This window comes from Macrobrachium rosenbergii, chromosome 8, assembly GCF_040412425.1.
Source record: "Macrobrachium rosenbergii isolate ZJJX-2024 chromosome 8, ASM4041242v1, whole genome shotgun sequence".
In the NCBI taxonomy this organism is placed as follows: Eukaryota; Metazoa; Arthropoda; class Malacostraca; order Decapoda; family Palaemonidae; genus Macrobrachium; species Macrobrachium rosenbergii.
In genome coordinates this window covers 12557470-12577034 of record NC_089748.1, presented here as the reverse complement: position 1 = coordinate 12577034, position 19565 = coordinate 12557470, and the positions used below count along the sequence as shown (strand labels likewise).

Sequence of the window (19565 nt, the reverse complement as noted above, 5' to 3'; positions counted from 1 at the left end):
AATACCAAAGCCACCCACAGATATCTTGGGGCCACAGCTTGCACTGGAGTATCAGTGGCTAGCCAAGAGTTGCCAACAGCTTACCAAATGTGGATGCAAAGCAGGCTGTCGGGAAAGGTGCAAGTGCTACAAGCTGGGTCTTCCTGCACAGCTCTGTGCACTTGCAAATGTGAAGTCTAGATAAATATTGCCCCTCTCTTCAGTAGATAATCTAGCTTGAGCATCCAACAAGGTCATGCTATGCCTACCTTCTTATCCTCGAATTTTTCAAAATTGTAGGTTGGAGAGACCTATACATAGATTGGTTGCGTTTAGTCCGTATTTCTCTTCTTTTCTTTTTATGGTTACAGTCTTAGACACAATGTTGTATGTGACCATACCATTACTATTTCAGTTGAAAATAGCATATTAGTTAAACTGTCTGATCACATGAATATACCATTAAATAAAAACAGTTGGTCTCTATGTCTGCTAGCGCTGTGGATAGAAAAAAAAAACTTTTATGGCAACCATTTTTGTACGCCATCTTGGTTACAATTCATTTTAGTAAGGGTTTTCAATAAAATGTGTGGTATGGAACATTTTATAACCTAAAAGTCGAGGTTTAAAAAAAAAAAACTGGCATATTCCATCCAATAGATGCTCCCAAACCAGTGAATCTCAACATAGATGGCGGCCATTTTGAAAATAGCCGCCATCTTGTATTTTCAGGTGGCCAGCGCCCTTTTCTAAGAGAGCGTAGTCTTAGGAATGTTTGTGCCAAATTTCATGCTTGTTTCACTATCTGAACGATTTTTACAGCAATCTGCTGCACTAACTAGTAGGCTCAGTTTTTCTTCTTCGTTAACGCATTTATATGCATCTTCATTGTACGCATATGTTGGGGGCACCGAAGACAGCATTGTGATAAATTATATGGCTTTTAAGGTTAAATGGTGATCTACTTATTTTCCCATTTATTTGTTTTTAACCATTTTGTCAAACACATTTATATGCTTGGGGCACCGAAGACAGCACTGTGATGAATCATTTGGCATTTAAGGTTAAATGGTGATCTACTTATTTTCCCAATTATTTGTTTTTAGCCATTTTGTCAAACACATTTATATGCTTGGGGCACCGAAGACGGCATTGTGATAAATTATTTGGCATTTAAGGTTATGTGGTGATCTACTTATTTTCCCATTTATTTGTTTTTAGCCATTTTGTCAAATAATTTTCTTAATTGTTCGTTATAAAATTCAGTTTTCAAGTTCTCGTTGCTGCCTTAGCAGTAGACCGCTTTTCCATTTCTCATTCTTCGGGAGTGCAGAGTTCTTCTTCAATATCTTTTATTAGGAGTGCCAAGCTCAGCCATTTCTTTACCCGTGCTCTTAATTAACGTTATATTTATTTGTTGTCTGTAAGGTGTGTATTTTTCTGTTAGTTCTACATCAAGAATACTCGATCGCTGGATGTTCTTTATTTCCTTCTCCATTTATTGTCAGGAAGCAAAGTTCATCTGCTAACCTTGTTGATCTGTTCTTCAATGTCTCTTAGGAGAAATGCCAAGCTCTCCACAATTTCCTTACCCATATTCTTGTTTAATATTGTATTTGCTCCTTGTCTGTCTGGTGTGCATTTATTCTCTGAGTTTTTTTATTGTTTTTTTCTACGTGATGGATGTTTGATTGTTGGATTTTTTTTTTCCCTCTTTCCAATTACTGTCATACATTTTTGGCACAGGTGTTTTAGTTCGTTTGCTATCCTTCGAATTTTATCTCCGCGGTTATCCAAAACAAATAAATCTTTATAAACTTGTTCGTATTCTCTTTTAACCTCATTAACTTCATTCTGTTCCGTACGAAAACTTACTGTTTTTTATAATCTTTCGGGTACTGTTCTGTTGAAGTGCGCTGTCAAAACAGATATGATAATGATCTGAAGGAAACCTAATTTGTACTGAATTTATAAAGCTGAATTTTAGTTGTTAGGAAATTTTTAAAAAATTCACCAGTTTTTAAGATTCCTGCACACTAAGTACACTAAGCCTAAATATAACTTTTACTCTACATTCTTGAACATTAGGAAGCATATGCTACAGTATACCAGTCACTGAATACAGTTTAGGTTTCATGTCTCGGCTAATCTTATCTATGATATCTGAAGCGCGCTAATCCGATTTTTATAGGAAACTGTAACCGGTCAACATGACGCGTTTACCGGTGGTACTCGTAACTCGAGGACCCGTTGAGGCTCGACGTTGCAGTGCAATGCCACTTTGACATTGGTTGGGCCAGCTGACGGCTGTTTGTGCTGCATATTTTATCGGTGGAATTTGGTTTTGAAGGCTGACATCTGGAACAGGGTCGGGGAAGTGCAAAGATAGATTACCACGATGACCAGATTAAGTCCAAATGATCCTAATTCCTATTCTAGACCTGGTAAGTACGTCAAAATAGGGTAGCTTCCGTTGTTAGATAATTGCCGGGCTATTTTTTACCAATTTTTTCTTATCGCATCTTACCGCAGTTCATGAGGCCATACCGACTACTAATATTCACACAGGGTAGCCTAGTGTATAGTCTGAGACTAGATTCTACATAGGATTAGGCAAGCAAATGCAATTAGGTGCTTTCTAAGGCCAGTCAACCGGTCTAACGAGTGAAGCTCACCTTAGGTAGGCTATTCTAACCTGTGAAAGTGGGACACAATCGCTCTAGAGCCAGCAGGGCGACAGTAGTTGATTGTGATTAGATAAGAAACTGGTAATAGGCTATATGAATCGTATAGACTTCCTTTCAATTCTGTTCATTGAATGGAAGATGTTTCTGCACCAGCAGGTGGGCTTGTTATTCTATAGACTAAGCCTCTAGGCTAACTTAGTTCGGTCCTGGTCGTTCTGGCCGTAAGTCACTTTAGGCCGTAACATCCAAAACAATGTAAGACGTTATGCTTATGGTATTTACCGTTATGTTTATGGTATTTACCATTATTATTTCATGTTTTACGTACATCCCCAAGGGGCTGGTACTAAACACGGCGCCCATTTTGCACGTAAACGTGCTTACGGCGAAACGACCCGAATGCACTTAGGTTAGGCCATGCCATAGCTTAGTACTTCCTGCAAGCCACCAAAGAATTGGGTTGTAAGCTAGGTAAAGTTTTACTTTAGTACCAACACCACTCCCATGAGTGCCGTGTTTAGTGCCAGCCCCATGGGAATGGATGAGAAGCATTAACTAAAGACGGCAAATATCTCAGTAACAATAAATTTTCAATAGATTTGAGCTTGAGTTTTGTATTAATCATGTTAAGGAGACTAAGGATCGCAGTATAACACTTCAACATCATATAGTTTAAAGTGAAATATTGCTGTACCCCGTAGGCTAGGCCCACAGGAAATAAACAGGCCAACTCAAGAAGGAGTTACCCCACCACACAACGGGGTAGTGCATCAGTGTACCTTATGCAGTGCACTGTAGGCATTACTTAAGGTTCTTTGCAGTTTCCATTTGGCCCCCAGCTGCAACACCTTTCATTTCTTTTACAGTACCTCTGTTCATATTCTCTTTCTTCCATCTGACTTTCCACCTTCTAACAATTGTTTCATAGTGCAACTGTGAGGTATTCCTCCTTTTACACCCTTGAAAGCTTTTTACTCTCACTTTCCCTGTTAGTGCTGAATGATCTCACAGGTCCCAGTACTTGGCCTTTGGCCTAGATTCTATATTCCATTCCATTCAAAAAGGCATATAAAAATTATTACAGTAAGCACAATATCAGCAAGCATTCCAGTGAATACACTTGCTACATGGGGAGTAAATTTTCTGACTGATGACAAGTTTAAAATTAATAGTCACCAGAGGCTGGTAGGCTAACCCAGCTTACCTTAAACGAGTCCTAACATAATCATGCATAAAGAATGCCCTTGTTGCTCTTTGATTTGGGATGGTCAGATATTTTACCCCTAAAATGGTTAATAGTTTACACACCTTCCCTCAATTTCATGAGGTCAAATTAGAAGTATTTGGTACTTCAGTAGGTTGATTTTTGATTACCCAGAGAAGATTTGGGAGTAGGTAGGGTAGACTGCATAATTTTGAGACAGTTAACACCAGTATTCCTTGGAGAAACTTGTGCCTCACGGGCATAGCCATCCATGCTCACTAAGTGTAGCTGAAGCGACACTGGCAGGTCCTCAGGATCTCCCTTCTTATCTCGTGCCTCTCAGCTGAGATGTCAAGGAGGATCTAGCATGGTGCATAGTTGACAGAAACCTCATAGTGGGAGTGCAGTGAACTCCTCTCCTGTTCAGCCTAATTCACTGGGTGATCAAGTGCTTACCATCCCAGGTCTCAGGGTGGCCTTGGGGGCTCCTTGTTGGCCCCAAATCGAGAGATACAAAGAGCTGCTGACTTGGTCAAGTTGCCAAGAGATTCCCCCATGGCCCACTCTTCACTGTCAACTCCATTTTCAGAGGTAAAATCTGGCAGTGCGAGCCCTTCAACTTCACATGTGGAGGCTATCCAGTGTATCTTATGAGAGAAAAGCTTTTCACACAGGGCTGCAATGGAGATGCCTGACTACCTCTGTTGTTTCTCCACAAATATGTATCAGGGAAAGTGGGCCATTGTTTGTGTTGGTGATGTAGAAGGGGTAACTCTCTGGTCTAAATGGCTGTTCAGGAGATCACAGACTTCCTCATCTACCTTTGTCGAGACAAACTCCCCTCAGTCTGTGGAAAAACGGCTCTTGCTTGTCCTTATCCCAGGTCTTTAGACTGAATGTTCTAGATCTGTCAGTTTGGTGGAGTTATCCATGGTAATGAGGAATTCAAAGCAGCCTTATCCTCCTCAGGAACTTCCTCTTGAGCATGATTATCTTTCATACTCTGTAGCCGAACTTGGGTGCCTTTTGAGCCCCTGGGACAGACTGAATAGAGATCTGACTTTCTAGACTGTATTTCTGTTAGTCTTGGCTGTTGCAAAAGGGCCAGGGGAGTTACATGGCTCTTCTCATCTAGTCTGGCGGTCAGAGGGACGAGATCCCTTCCCTCCTTCATTTCTGTGTTTGTAGCAAAAATGCAGAACCCATCTGTTCCTGATAAGAAATTTTAAAGAATTTTTATTTCTCCAAGAGACATTGTTGGTGGTGACCCAGATGAAACGCTGTTATGCCTGGTAAGAGCCATAAGATACTGTACTACTTGAAAAGGACTGGAACTCATATCCAGAGTGGCAGTGCCTTGTTAGTACAGGCAAGCATAGGAAGGAGGTGTCCAGGAACACCTTTTCTTTCTTGCTTTTGAGGTAATCAGATGAGCTTAAGACTCCTCTGAGGATGGTGTCCTTTCTACTCATTTGAGAGCCCATGAAGTCAGAAGCATGGGACTGTACCTAGCCTTTAGGAGGGATTTTGTGGTTTAATAAGTAATGAGGCAGATGTCTGGCGTAGAAAGACAAGTGTTACATCAGTCTGGATAAGGGTTGTCACCCACAAGTCCCTGGATACTTTCTCCTTTGAACATGTTGTGACTGCTCAACAAGTTGTGTAGGCACCCAGCTCCTTTTGGAAAGAAAAGTATCTTGCCTGAGTATTTAGCTTAGTGTATGTCTGCAGGCACAAATGTTGAGTGACTGCACCTTTTTTTTTTTTTTTTTTTTTTTCTGAATCCATTACTAGGTATTAGCCAGAATTATAGCTTCCTTGTGACTTGGATTTTATTTTTCCTTTCTGAATGAGTTTTCTCCCCAGTCAGAGTTTAACTTGTGCTCAGGGTCCTACTGCTCTGTTATTACAAAGCCCAAACTGGGTAGGAGGTTACAGGAGTCACTGCAACCCCTGTTTGCCTATGCAATCTGGTGGGATTTAACTCTAGTCAGTTCCCAAAGACAACCTTCTACCTAAGGTAACTCTCCTACATAGAAGGCAGTGGTCTCTATTTCTGTGGACACACACAACAAATTTTTAAAGTACAGGTACTTTGTATTTTACCAGAACCTTTATCATAGTTACACCTCAGCCACTCTGCTGTCCCTGTGGCCAGAGGAAAAGTGGCTGGTGGTAGTGGTAGAGTGAGGGATATTCCTCCACATAACCACCATTTAACAACATTAGTTACCAAATTCAATAACTTTTCTAGAAGGCTATGGTTTATTTACCTAGGTAATATACAAATTATTAAAAAACTTTTTATATTAATCATGTAAAGAGGGAAAATATCTTTATCCAATCTTCATGAATCAGCAGTAAGATAAAGAATATGTGAAGAAAAACCCAGAGGCTGTTTCATATTTGTTTGTTCTTTTTATGCTGAGAAATTCAAACCTTGTTTGGTAGATGCAGCATCTTGGCTTGGAAAAAAGTAAACAGACGTTTTTATATTCTTGTCAGAAATCAAATTGTAGGATTTAAGGTGTTCCTAGGTGGTGGTCTTTTCACTACAGATACCAGTTATCTTTCCCTCCATTGCACCTTTCTTAGCTTCACAGCCATAACCATGTTCGTGCAGGTCAGGTGGATTTAGGCGAGCTACACAGCCAGGCACCTATCTGAGGACTTGGTTTGACGATATCAGCTGTCTGTCCTCTCTTTAACAAGCTGAAAGGGCAGGTGTAGAGCACTATTGTTCATCCCTGGCTGTTGATACTGCTACCTACCAATGTGGATTTCTTGATTTTTTATGAGAAAAAACAGGTATTGCAATACACTCCCTGAACACCTGAATTAGCCCTGGTCACCTGACCAGCCCGAACATAACCCCACTCATTTAACTACATTGTTAAAAATTTTTAACTGATGGCGTTACCAACGCTGCAGGTAAACTTGTTTACTGAGTTGCCTGCCCACCATGGCAACCCTGCTATCTGCACCGGCTTAGGCAGGAACTCCCCCTCCTTTTCAATCGCTTTTTGTTGGCTCGCCTGACAGGACGCTTCCTGTTGATCTTTTTGCATACAACTTTATTGGTCTCTCAGCCCGACCCCAAATAGGTTGGGAGACAAGAGTGATTTAATTGACCTTGGCTTTCTTTTGATCACGTTTTGGACTTCTCTTTGGAATTGTTGGATACCTGAGACGTTGACGATTTTGGCTGTAATTATGGATTCCACTACTAAAGACAAGATTTCCTCCACCAACCTGAAACCATCCCTGGCTTCCAGTCCCAGTTAACCCAGAGATGTAGAGAAAAAGCTTCTATCTTGCTCCGCCTGCAAAAGAAGGATGAGTACCCTCAAACATGATGGACATTCTCTATCGTTAGATGTAGGAAAGTTATGTGTAGTGTAGATAAGAGATGTAATGAATGCAGGGACTGGTCTCGACCAGATGGGAAGCTTACGCCAAGCACAGAAACTTCGTTAATAATGAATAAGAGTAAACGCAGGTTTGAGTCACCCATTGAACCTAAAGTTGAAGAATCTGAGGATTTGGAGTCAGTACTTTTAGGAAATTAGAGGATAGGTTGTCATCAAGTTGCACTAGTTTGTTTTCAAACTTAATGGAGAAATTGAACGAAAGTGGGGAAATTAGTAATATTAGAACAAAGTACCAATTTTTGTCTTTTTCAGCTCCCTGTCTGTTTCTGAACCAGCCTAACGGGTGCTGGAGGTTATGGAGATTCAGGCCAAAAAGGTAGAATCTGCAACATCCCTCTGGCGTGGAGCACACAGTGTTAACTTAGATTCCCCCTTTCCCTAAAAAGAGTAAGTGGTAATCAGAATCTATTTTTAAGAGACAAAGACGGTTAGGGATCTCAAAGTAGGGTACTGGAAGAGAAGTTCCAAGGTAATCTTCCTCGGGTTCTAATTTCAGCCCCAGGTCTGTTTCCCCTGGATCCATCCGAGATTTTGTTCCTTCCAGTAATTCTTGCCGTTTTAAATCAATGAACAAGTCAGTTATAGGATCAGACAGTAGGTTAGAGACGCCATCAGTCTGAAAAAAAGTTGGGATCATATAACACTGATCCCCATTCTGGAGGAGCAGTGCAATGGCTAACACGCCGTTTAATCTGGCAGAGCATAATGCAGATTTCCTTGGTCTTTCTCAAGGGTACAGAGTTCTGGTACGACTATGTTTTCATTTAGGTTTCTCTAACATAAGGGATCATGTCATTAAGAACTTCCCTGAGTTTTCACAAGATTTGTTTTTGGATCACCAAGGTGGTAACTAACTCTATCTATTTTCTTTTGTTGGAAAAGATGTCTTCATCTCATTCTTATGCTTCCTTTTCATTGTTTCCCCCCGTTTCAGATACTATCACTCCTTCCTTGCCTTCTAAATGACCTTCTCATGACTCCTCCTTTCTTCTCCCTCCGAGTCACACTTTTTTTACCTCTTTCGATGACTACGGCTGTATAAGTTCGGTAATCTCGAGTTCGAGGATTACAGTGTTCATATAAATTTCTCACAACACACTTCTCGAATTTAAAGCTTCCGCATGCGGATTCGGAAAAAGTAACTATTTTGGAGTTATCTGAGACCAACAGGGTCGAGTAAATAAAAATGTGAATGGGGAGCAAGCGCACTCTAGAATATGGCAAGAAAATCAATTGGTTCCTCAAGTTCCTTTGCGGGATTATCTTCAAGTCTTTGTACCGCAGCTGTTCAACACGGGCGAATATTATTAACTTTTTTTACAAGCAAATAACCAGCGTTTTGTTCACGAGACTTACCTGCCAGATATATATATAGCTGTATTCTCCGAAGTCCGACAGAATTTCAAATTTCGCGGCACACGCAGATGGCCGGCCAGGTGGTTAGTACACATTCCGCCGCTGGGAGGCGGGTATCAGGAACCATTCCCATTTTCTATTCAGATTTTCTCTGTCGCCGGACTGTCAACACCTGTTGTCAGTTCCTCCGCTTTTGGATTTCAATATTTTGTCATTTGAGTATTTTGGTTGTTTTTGGTATCGACTTGGATCTGTGACTTGGCATACGCTTTTCTGGACCGTTTTTTGAATTTGGCCTTTGACTTTTCTTTATATAATGTCTTCCTCTAGCTATCGTGTGTGTAGCTTGGGTGGTTGTAAGGTGAGGCTATCGAAGGCTTCGGTAGACCCTCACACTTTATGTATGAAATGTAGAGGTATGGAATGTTCTGTGGACAATCGTTGTAATGAATGTGAGGGATTATCTGAGGGAGAATGGAAGAAGTACGAATCCTATATGCGTAAATTGGGCGTGATAGGGTGAGGAGGTCTTCCTCCAGGAGTGTTTCTGTGGACGGACGGTCAGGGATTTCTCACGTTAGTAACCCTGTAGTAAATTGTAGTCCTAACCCTTTAGTGTTGCCTTGCCCTGAGGGTTGTTGCAGAAAGTAATGCTCTGACTCTAGTTCTTGAGTCTATTCGCTCTTTGAAAACAAAGTGAATGCCCTGCAAGCGCAAAGTGTGTGTGTGTTAATCCCCTAGTGTTGTGGAGGGGCGTCAGATCGACCCTATAATGCTTCTAGGCCTGGACCTCTGCCGAACTCCCAAGACCGGGGAGAGGGCATGTCGAAAGCCGCATGAAGGTTCACGGGGACTCCCCCCGATCTGGCGTCCCTTCGGCAGGTCCTGTTGACTCCACCCAGGCTGCCAGGGATCGTGTGCAGGCACGCATCCATAAGGAATGCTTCTCGTCCTCCGACATGTCCTCCCCTTGTCGGGTTGGAGCTCTTTCGGTTGGACTCTCGCCCTCTTGAGAAAGCTTGAGAGGAGAGGGCGCTTCACGTCCTCTTCCTCTAGACGTTTTTGCTCTTCTCGCCTGAAAGTTTCGAGGAAGTCCCTCATCGGAAGAAGTTTCGTTCTTCGGAGTTTGACCCCCCCTCAGCGCTAAGATGGGAGACCTTTCTCCATTGAGAAGAAGAAGCCTTCTTCTTCAGTCCTGCTAAGAGAGCCCTTCTCCGAGAGAGCTTGCTTCTCCAACTTGCAAGATTTTGTTAGGCATGCAACAGCAACTGGATTCTCTTATGGATCGTGGAAGGCCAGGCCTTCGTAAAGATTTGCATCTGCCTGTGAAGAAGTCTAGGCCTTCCCACTCTCCTGCTTCGTCGTCTTCGTCTGCTGCTTCTCCTGAAGCTTCTCGTCTTGCGCCTAAGGAAGGTTTAAAGAAATTCCTTCTCTCTTTGAAGATTTTGTTGTCTCTCTTGATCTGCGCCATGTTGAGCTTCTAGCGCTCTCAGCTCCTGCGCTCCTCACCTTGCTTCTCGCCTCACCCTGTGTCTTTCGCGCTCACCCAGGACGCTTCTCGCGCTCTCGCTTCGTGAAGCCTCTTCCGTGCCAGTTCCTTGGGAGATGCGCTTCTCGCCAGGGCGCTACTCGCTCTCCTCGTGTTATCTCTTCTCATCCTGCCGGATGTTGCTACCACGCCTGCAGTTTTCTTGATGACCAACTTCCCGTTTCTTCTGTTCATGCTCATCAGGATGTAGCCTCTACTTCTTAAGCACGTTAAGTCCGCTGGCGTATCAGCGATTCGGACTCCTTCCTCCCTGCTCTCCTGATCCTCCAGCTGAGGAAGAAGATCCCCTTTCGTCAGAACCCTCGGACGAAGAGAAACAAGTTCCTTCTGCTTCTTCCGATTATCAGACTCTGTCTTGTCTGTTTAAGGATTTATTTCCTGATACGTTTCAAGCTTCAGCTCCTCTTTCCCCCCTTCGCAGTTGGCTTCGTCTCAGGCGAGAAATCTCCTGGCTTTCTTAAAATGAAGAAATCCTTCTCTACCAAGAAGGCTTTTAAGAAAGTTCAAGACTGGATGTCTACTAGGAAGAACCAAGGAAGACTTCTTTTGCTTTGCCTCCTTCTCTGTTGTCGGGAAAATCCGAATATGGTATGACACAGGGGAAGATATGGGTTTGTCAGTTCCCTCTACTTCTAAAGGGGACTTTGCTAGTCTTGTGGACGCCTCTAGGAGATCCCACTTGTCCTCTTCAAGGTTTCCTGGACTCTCACTGAAATGGACCATCACCTCAAAGGACTTTTCAAGACAGTGGAAGTTTTTAACTTTTGGACTGGTGTCTGGGCGTTCTGCACACTAAGGCTAATAGCCCTAGTTCTATTAGTCTGGGGGAGCTGTCCAGCGTTCTGCGGTGTATGGACAAGGCCGTCAGAGATGGCTCTGAAGATCTGACTTCTCAGTTTTCGTCAGCTCTTTTAAAGAAGAGAGCATTGTTCTGCTCCTTTTTGGCTTTCGGTTTCTCCATCTCAGAAGGGAGAACTTCAGTTCGCACCTTTCTCTAGCCATCTCTTCCCCCCAGACCTTGGTTAAGGATATCGCTGCCAGCCTTCAGGAGAAGGCCACTCAAGACCTCCTTTCCAGGTCCTCTAAGCGTCCCTCAGCACCTTCTTCGTCGTCTTCTGGGCCTCAACAGGATAAAAAGAAGCAGCCCTTTCGTGGAGGCTCTTCCACGGGTAGTTTCTCAAAACCCGCACCTCGAGGCAGAGGTTTTCCTAGAGGCAAAGTCGTCCCCAAGAGGCGGCAAGTGACTCGTTCTCCTCCAGATGCCAGTAGGAGCCAGGCTTCTTCATTTTGCTCAAGCCTGGAGAGAGAGAGGGCAGACTCTTGGTCCCTCCAAGTAGTAGAGAGGATACCTAATTCCTTTCCTGACTCTTCCTCCTTTGTCTTCGACCCCAGAGATTTATCTCCCAAGTACCTACCTGCCAAGCAGAAGATACTGTTCGACCTTCTCGACCAAATGCTCGAGAAGAGAGCAGTGGAACCAGTCTTAGACACAAAATCCCGGGATTTTACAACAGACTGTTTCTGGTTCCAAAACATCCAGAAGGTTGGAGACCTGTCTTGGACGTCAGCAGGCTGAACGACTTTGTCCAGAAGGACAAGTTCAAGATGGAAACGTCTCAGTCTATTTTAGGAGCTCTTCGTCCCGGGATTGGATGGTGTCTTTGGACCTTCAAGATGCATACTTCCACGTCCCGATTCATCCGCTTCGATGAAGTATCTCCGCTTTGTCTTGGGGGGCAAGACTTACCAATTCAGGGCTCTCTGCTTTGGTCTCAGCACAGCCCGAGGGTGTTTACTCTTCTCATGAAGAATATAGCGATGTGGTTGCACCTCTCGGGTCCAGGATCTCTCTCTACCTAGACGATTGGCTGATACGTGCTTCTTCAGCACGAAGGTGTCTGGAGGACCTTCATTTTACTCTGGATCTAGTGAAGTCCCTGGGACTTCTGATCAATGTAGAAAAATCGCAACTGATCCCCTCCCAGTCCATCGTTTATCTGGGGATTCAGATGAATTCAGCGGCTTTTCTAGCGTCTCCGTCGCTAGAAAGGCAAGTTCTTTGTTGCGAAAAAGTCGCGGTCTTCTTGGAGAAGGAAACATGCTCGGTGAGGGAATGGATGAGTCTGCTGGGGACCATTTCCTCGCTGGAGAAGTTTGTTTCTCTAGGAAGGCTACATCTCAGACCTCTCCAGTTCTTTCTGCTGGAGAACTGGAAGAACAAGGAGGACTTGGAAGAAGAATTAAGGATCCTTCCCTCCATAAAAGACTCCCTCAAGTGGTGGCTCGATCCTGTGAAGTTGGGAAAAGGGATCTCTCTCAAGCTTCTGAGCCCCGACCTAGTGTTGTTTTCCGACGCTTCTTTGGCGGGTTGGGGAGCAACACTGGGGGGAAAGGAAGTGTCAGGAACCTGGAAAGGGCAACAGATTTCCTGGCACATCAACATCAAAGAGTTGGCAGCAATCTTCCTAGCCCTCCAAGTCTTCGAGTCTCTAGTTGCCAATCACGTTGTTCAAGTGAACTCGGACAACACTACGGCATTGGCGTACCTCAAAAAACAGGGCGGAACACACTCTCGTTCCCTGTTCGGCCTTGCGAGAGAAATTCTCCTCTGGGCTCAAGCTCGCAACATTACAATCCTCACAAGATTTGTTGCAGGGGTAGAGAATGTTCGAGCGGACCTGCTCAGTCGGCGCCACCAACTTCTTCCGACGGAGTGGACTCTTCATCAGGAGGTTTGCCGAGACCTCTGGAACCTTTGGGGTCGTCCTCTCGTGGATCTCTTCGCGACCTCAAGAACGGCGAGGCTTCCCATCTACTGCTCCCCTGTTCTAGACCCAGGGGCAGTGGCGATAGATGCTCTTCTCTGGGATTGGACGGGTCTGGACGTTTATGCATTTCCTCCGTTCAAAATTCTGGGAGAAGTGCATCCGCAAGTTCTCGGCCTCTCAAGGAACAAGGATGACGCTCATCGCCCGTTTTGGCCTTCGAACCAATGGTTCTCGGAGATTCTCTTCTGGTTAGTGGACGTTCCCAGGTCACTACCTTTGAGAGCAGATCTGCTCAAACAACCCCACTTCGCGAGATACCATCAAAACCTCCCGCTCTGAACCTGACTGCATTCAGACTATCGAGAAATTGGTCAGAGCGAGGGGTTTTTTCTGGCCCAGTGGCACGGGCCATCGCTAGAGCCAGAAGAGCTTCCTCTATCAAAAAGTGTATCAAGCAGAAGTGGGCAACCTTCAGAGGTTGGTGCAGAAAGAAGGGTTTCCTCTTCCTCGACCTCTTTGAGCCAAATAGCTGATTTCCTTCTCTTTTTGAGAGAAAAACTCAAGTTGGCAGTTCCAACTATCAAGGGGTATCGGAGCATGCTTTCCTCTGTTTTCCGCCATAGAGGACTGGATTTGTCTAATAATAAGGACCTCCACGATCTCTTGAGATCTTTTGAAACGTCTAAAGTTCCCCGGCCTATTCCCCCTACTTGGAATTTGGATGTTGTCCTCAAGTTTTTAATGTTTAGTCCTTTTGAGCCAATTCATTCAGCATCTCTAAGGGATGTTACTAGAAAGACAGTCTTCCTCATTGCTCTGGCGACGGCGAAGAGAGTGAGCGAAGTTCAGGCTTTCAGCCGTCATGTGGGCTTCAAGGGACACAATGCTGTCTGCTCGTTGTCCCCTATATTCTTGGCTAAGAATGAAAGGCCTTCTAATCCCTGGCCTAGATCGTTTGAGATTAAAGGTTTGACTGACCTAGCTGGACAGAATCCTGAGAGAGTTCTGTGCCCTGTTAGAGCGCTAAGGTATTACCTTAGAAGGACTCAGGACCTGCGAGGTCCCTCGGACAATTTATGGTGTTCGGTGAAACATCCTGTTAATCCCATGTCGAAGAACGCGTTAGCATTCTTCATTAGGAATGTCATTAAGGAGGCACATTCTTGTTGCGACGACTCCAACTTTAAGTTGTTGAGAGTGAACGCCCATGAAGTTAGGGCAGTCGCTACCTCCATGGCTTTCCAGAGAAATATGGCGCTCAGTGATATTATCAGTGCCACTTTTTGGAGAAGTGAATCGGTGTTTGCCTCACACTACTTCAGAGATGTCAAGGTAGCTTACGAAAATTGCTATTCTCTGGGACCATACGTTGCTGCTGCTACAACCTTGGGGTCAGGTGGTAGCTCTGCTCCTATCCTTTAATCCTGTTTAGGAGGGGTTTTTTAATTGTGTTTTGTTGTGTTTTTATGGTTGATGGGTCGATTGATGGTGTCAGTCTTCCCAATCTTTTCATAATCTTAAAGTGCTGGTTAGGTGGTTGGTATACTCGTTTGTCCTGGTATTATGATCTATGGTCTAGTCACATTGTGGTCACGCCCCCGTTGACAGATCATCTAGCAGTCGCCAGCTTTATAGGTCACTACCTTGCTGGGGTCTCTAGTAAAGCAGAAGCAGGCTAGGGTGACAGTAACCACTCAGTCAGCTATGCTATCAGGTAAGGAACCAAAATATTTTATCTCTAAAATTGTTTTCCATTATTCTTAAGCTGTCTCTACCCCCCTCCAAAGGTGGTATTCAGCTATATATATATCTGGCAGGTAAGTCTCATGAACAAAATGATATTTTAATGATAAAATAAAGTTTGTTCATACTTACCTAACAGATATATCTATTCATATTGCCCTCCCTCCTCCCCTCAGGAGACAGTGGCGTTAGAAAATCTGAATAGAAAATGGGAATGGTTCCTGATACCCGCCTCCCAGCGGCGGAATGTGTACTAACCACCTGGCGGCCACTGCGTGTGCGCGAAATTTGAAATTCTGTCGGACCTTCGGAGAATACAGCTATATATATATCTGCCAGGTAAGTATGAACAAACTTTATTTTATCATTAAAATATCATTTTTTACCAACGTTAACTACTTCGCTTAGTGTGAGACAGACTGGTGTTTCTGCGACCTGTCCGACTCCTGCAATTGTGGGTCCGGTGGTGGTCCCGGGTGTGACTCCTTCTTTCACTTCTACTTCTATGACGTTCATTCCTCCGGGTCAGAGGATCGCAGATACGAAGGGTGGAGTATATGGTGTCGGATCGGTTTCGGGTCAGGTGCCGGGTCCTCCGGCTTCATTGAATCAATTTTCTTATCCGGCTTCATTCGGTGTTTCCGCGACTGCGGATACTAGTAATTTCATGAAGAAGGTTTCCCCTGTCCAGGGTGGTATTGCAGACCTCCCCCACATAGGGTTGGGGGTTGTACCTCCAGCTGGTTCTAAGTCAGATAGTCGGGCTGCGTTATCCTCCCATTGTGGAATAGGGGTTACCCAACCAGATTTGTCGAAAGTAGGTAACATAGGTGAAGGTGCGCATATGCGGAGGTGTGGCGAGAGTCAAATGATCTTCAACTGATATGAGGTCGTCTCTGATGGGGGACAGTCAGGTTTTTCAGCCCTTTGCGACTGGCTCAGGTGTTTCACACACATTGACAGCTAGGGAGAATAAGGTTCCGGAAGAGGTAGGGCATTGGTCTCCAGGTTCGGGTATGCCGGGGCTGGGTTCTCCCTGTCTCTCCGCACCACATCGTTCGGAAGACAAAGAAAATGGTATTTTCATTATAAAATAAGTTTTTAAATATACTTACCTGGTAGTTACATATATATAGCTTTATCCTGGACTTAAATCGAACTCCCAGAAATTCCAGGAGGGGGCAATCGCCGATAGATGGTCAGTGGCCATACCTGAGCGCCCTCTACCAGGTACTGAGAACCATTCCCAATTGTCCTCAGAAATTCCATGCCCCTGTTCTCAGAGGGGAGGAGGAGGGACCTTTTATATATGTAACTGCCCGCCACAGGTAAGTATATTTAAAAACTTATTTTATAATGAAAATACCATTTTTAAATATCTAACTTCCTGGTAGTTACATTTATATAGCTGATTGACACCATTGGTGGTGGGTTAGAGAACCAAAACACCGTTGGGAATTTTTCGTATAATTACTAAACACTAAATATTAGCTGTAAACATACTCTGGTTCTTACCTGATAAGGAAGCTGGCTTCATAATTATCCTGCCTCATTCGCCTGCATTCCTTGAGAGACCCAGCCCCCATCCAGGGGGCTGTAGAAAGTCTCTATGGGGCTGTCACACGGTCCTCAACCTTAACATGACTAGACCACCACCCTTGCTATCCTGGCATAGCCATGGACAAAGAGCTGACCACCTGACCCACTAAAATCACTAAATAACACACTCGATAAAACCTGACTTAGACTTGCAACCCCAGACTGTGGAAGGTTTGCAACAACCTTCTGGTCAACCTGTGAGTTCAAATCAAGAAAAAGGCAAGGGTATAATACAAAAAAAAAAAAAAATGGTTATAGGGTAGAGGCAGTAGTACCCTCTCCAACTTCGGCGCCGGAGGCAACGTGTGACGGACCCAGGGAACAGCAATCCTCATATTGGGTCTGTGACTCTCTTTCAGGTAACAATCTGCGAAGATAGATTTGCTTCACGCCAAAAGTCGCTTCCAAAATCGAATTCATAGACCTGTTGTGTCTATAAGCCATCAAAGTTGCCACAGCTCTTATTTCGTGCGCTTTGACTTTGAGGTTGGAAAGCTTTTTAGTCACATTCTTGGTGAGCTTCCCTTATTAAGTCCTTGATAAAGAAACGCCAGTGCATTCTTTGATAAGGGTAATGAAGGTTTCTTCACTGAGCACCAGAGGTGATCTGTCTGACCTCTCATGTTTCTGGTCCTCTGTAGATAAAATTTTAGGGCCCTAACTGGACAAAGGCCTCTCTCTTTTTCCTGTCCTACTAAATGAGACAGCCCTGGTATGGAAAAAGATCTGGGCCATGGTTGAGAAGGGTTCTCGTTTTTAGCGAGAAAACCAAGTTGAAGTGAGCAGACTGCATTTTCCCCATTGAAGCCTGTTTCTTGCTAAAGGCTTGTAGTTCTCCTACCCTCTTGGCTGTAGCCAAAGCGACCAGGAAAAAAATTCTTCTTAGTGAGATCCTTCCATGAAGCCTTGTCGAGAGGTTTTAAACCTATTCGAGTTAAAATTTTAGGACAACGTCCAAATTCCAAGAGGGTCAAATTGTCCTTTTCTTAACTGTCTCAAAAGACCTTATGAGATCCGTGAGGTCCTTGTCTCCCGACACGTCAATATTTCTGTGACGGAAGACGGAAGCAAGCATGCTGCGGTATCCCTTGATGGTAGATACTGCTAGGTTTCCTTGGGTTTTCAAATGCAGAAGAAAATCTGCCAGTTGAGTTAGAGAGGTACTGGAAGAGGAATGTTATTTTCCTGCACCATTCCCTGAATTAGTCCCACTTTTGATTGGTACACCTTGAGTGTGGGCGTTCTCCTCGCTCTCGCGATGGCTCTTGCAGCTTCCTTGAAAAGCCCTTCGCTCTTGCCAGTTTTTCGATAGTCGAAGGCAGTTAGGTTGAGAGCGAGAGATTTTGATGGTATCTCTCTATATGTGGCTGTCTGAAGATCGTTCCGACAAGGTAACGATCTGGGGGTGTCTACTAGCCACTCCATCACCTCCGTGATCCATGGTCTCATGGGCCAAAATGGAGCTATCAGGGTCATGCGGGCGTCGTTCGACTCTCTGAACTTCTTCATGACTCTGTCTAGGATCTTGAATGGAGGAAAAGCGTACATGTCTAGTCCCTCCCAATTCATGAGGAAGGCGTCCACTGCCACTGCTTCCTGGTCTGGGACTGGAGAGCAGTAGACTGGTAACCTCTTCGTTCTCTGTGTCGCAAAAGAGGTCTATTGACCAGTTCTCCCCACAGATTCCAAAGCCTGTTGCACACATCGTGATGTAAGTCCATTCTGTCGTGAGAACCTGTCTTCCTCTGCTGAGAAGATCCGCTCTGGCGTTCTTCTCTCCCTCTATGAAAGCGGGTGATCAGAGTTAAGTTGTTCGTTTCTGCCCACAGCAGGAGATCTTTGGCTGCCTCGTAAGGGAGACCAACGAGTGCCACCCTGTTTCCTGATGTAGGCCAACGCTGTGGTGTTGTCTGACGTTGACCTGTACAATCTTGTTCTGGACCTTCTCCTGAAAGTGGACTAGTGCAAGATGAATGGCCACCAGTTCCTTGACATTTATATGCCATTTCTTCTGATGGTTTTCCCATAGACCTGAGATCTCGCCCTTCCCCAGCGTGCACCCCATCCCATGTCCGATCGTCTGAATACAACACTAGGTCGGGGTTCTTTTGTTGAAGTTCGAGGCCTAATTGAAGTTTTTGGGGTCGTTCCACCAACTCAAATGTTTTTGATTCCCAGAGGATCGGAATCCACGTCTCCAGATCTTGGCCTCTTTTCCAATAGCTTGACAGATGGAACTGAAGTGGACGTAGATGTAGTCTTCCCAGGGGAGGCGAATTGTTCGTCGAGGAGAGGGTCCCCAGCAGACTCATCCACTCCCTCGCCGAACAGGTCCATCTCCCTAGAAAGAGCTTCACCTTTTCTAAGCAATCTAGAATGCGTTTCGGGGCTGGAAAAGCCCGAAAAACCACTGACTGAATCCTCATCCCCAGGTAGGTGATGTCCTGTGAAGGCGTTAGCTCGATTTGGCTAGATTTACTACCAGACCTAATTGTTGCGTCAAATTCATTGTAACTTGTAGATCCTCCAGACACTTTGCTTGCGATCTGGCTCTGATTAGCCAATCGTCCAGGTACATCGTTTTCCGTATCCCTTTTAGATGTAACCAGTGAGCTACGTTCGATGCCACGAGAAAGAAAAACGTAAGAGCCGTGCTTAGTCCAAAACAAAGTGCTCTGAACTGATAGGTTGTCCCGAAGATGCACAAACCTCAGATATTTTCTGTAGTTCGGGTGAATTGGTGCGTGAAAATACGCGTCCTGTAGGTCTCATCGAAACCATCCAGTCTTCCTGTCTGGTGCCTGCTAGGACTGACGCAGATGTCTCCATGGCAAACTTGACTTTGCTCACGTACTTGTTCAGTGGACTTACGTCCAGAACTGGTCTCCTACCCCCTGTTCTTGGGTACCAGAAAAAGTCTGTTGTAAAACCCTCTGACGAGAGGTCCTTTACCTCTTCTATTGCTGCTTTTGATAGCATCTGGGTCACCTGTTCTTGAAGAGCTGCTGCTTTGCTCCCCCGAGTAAGTAGCTGTCAACTCTAACGGTTCTTGTGAAAGAGGGGCTTCCTTAGGAAGGGAATCTTGTATCCTTCCTTCAAAACTTCGACTGTCCATGCGTCCGCTCCCCTTTGGCTCCACTCTTGCCAAAAGTAGGATAACCTGGCTCCCACTTGTGTCTGGAGGTTGTTGTGATCATTTCTTGGTTTGGGTTGCTGCTTGGGGTTCTTAGAAGTTGTCCTCCAGCAGCC

The 19565-nt window shown here is 44.7% G+C and overlaps 1 protein-coding gene across 2 annotated transcripts in view; it reads left to right on the top strand.

Moving 5' to 3' along the window:
- The first annotated feature begins 2089 nt into the window (after positions 1–2089).
- LOC136840604 (leukotriene A-4 hydrolase) overlaps positions 2090–19565 on the top strand; it is a 168366-nt gene continuing 150890 nt past the window's right edge. The window contains exon 1 of one of the 2 annotated variants that reach the window (XM_067107288.1): positions 2090–2423. In XM_067107288.1, the coding sequence (XP_066963389.1) occupies positions 2378–2423 (46 nt within the window). In that variant the 5' untranslated portion in view covers positions 2090–2377. The remainder of the gene's footprint in view (positions 2424–19565) is intronic. The other variant, XM_067107289.1, reaches the window with a different exon arrangement.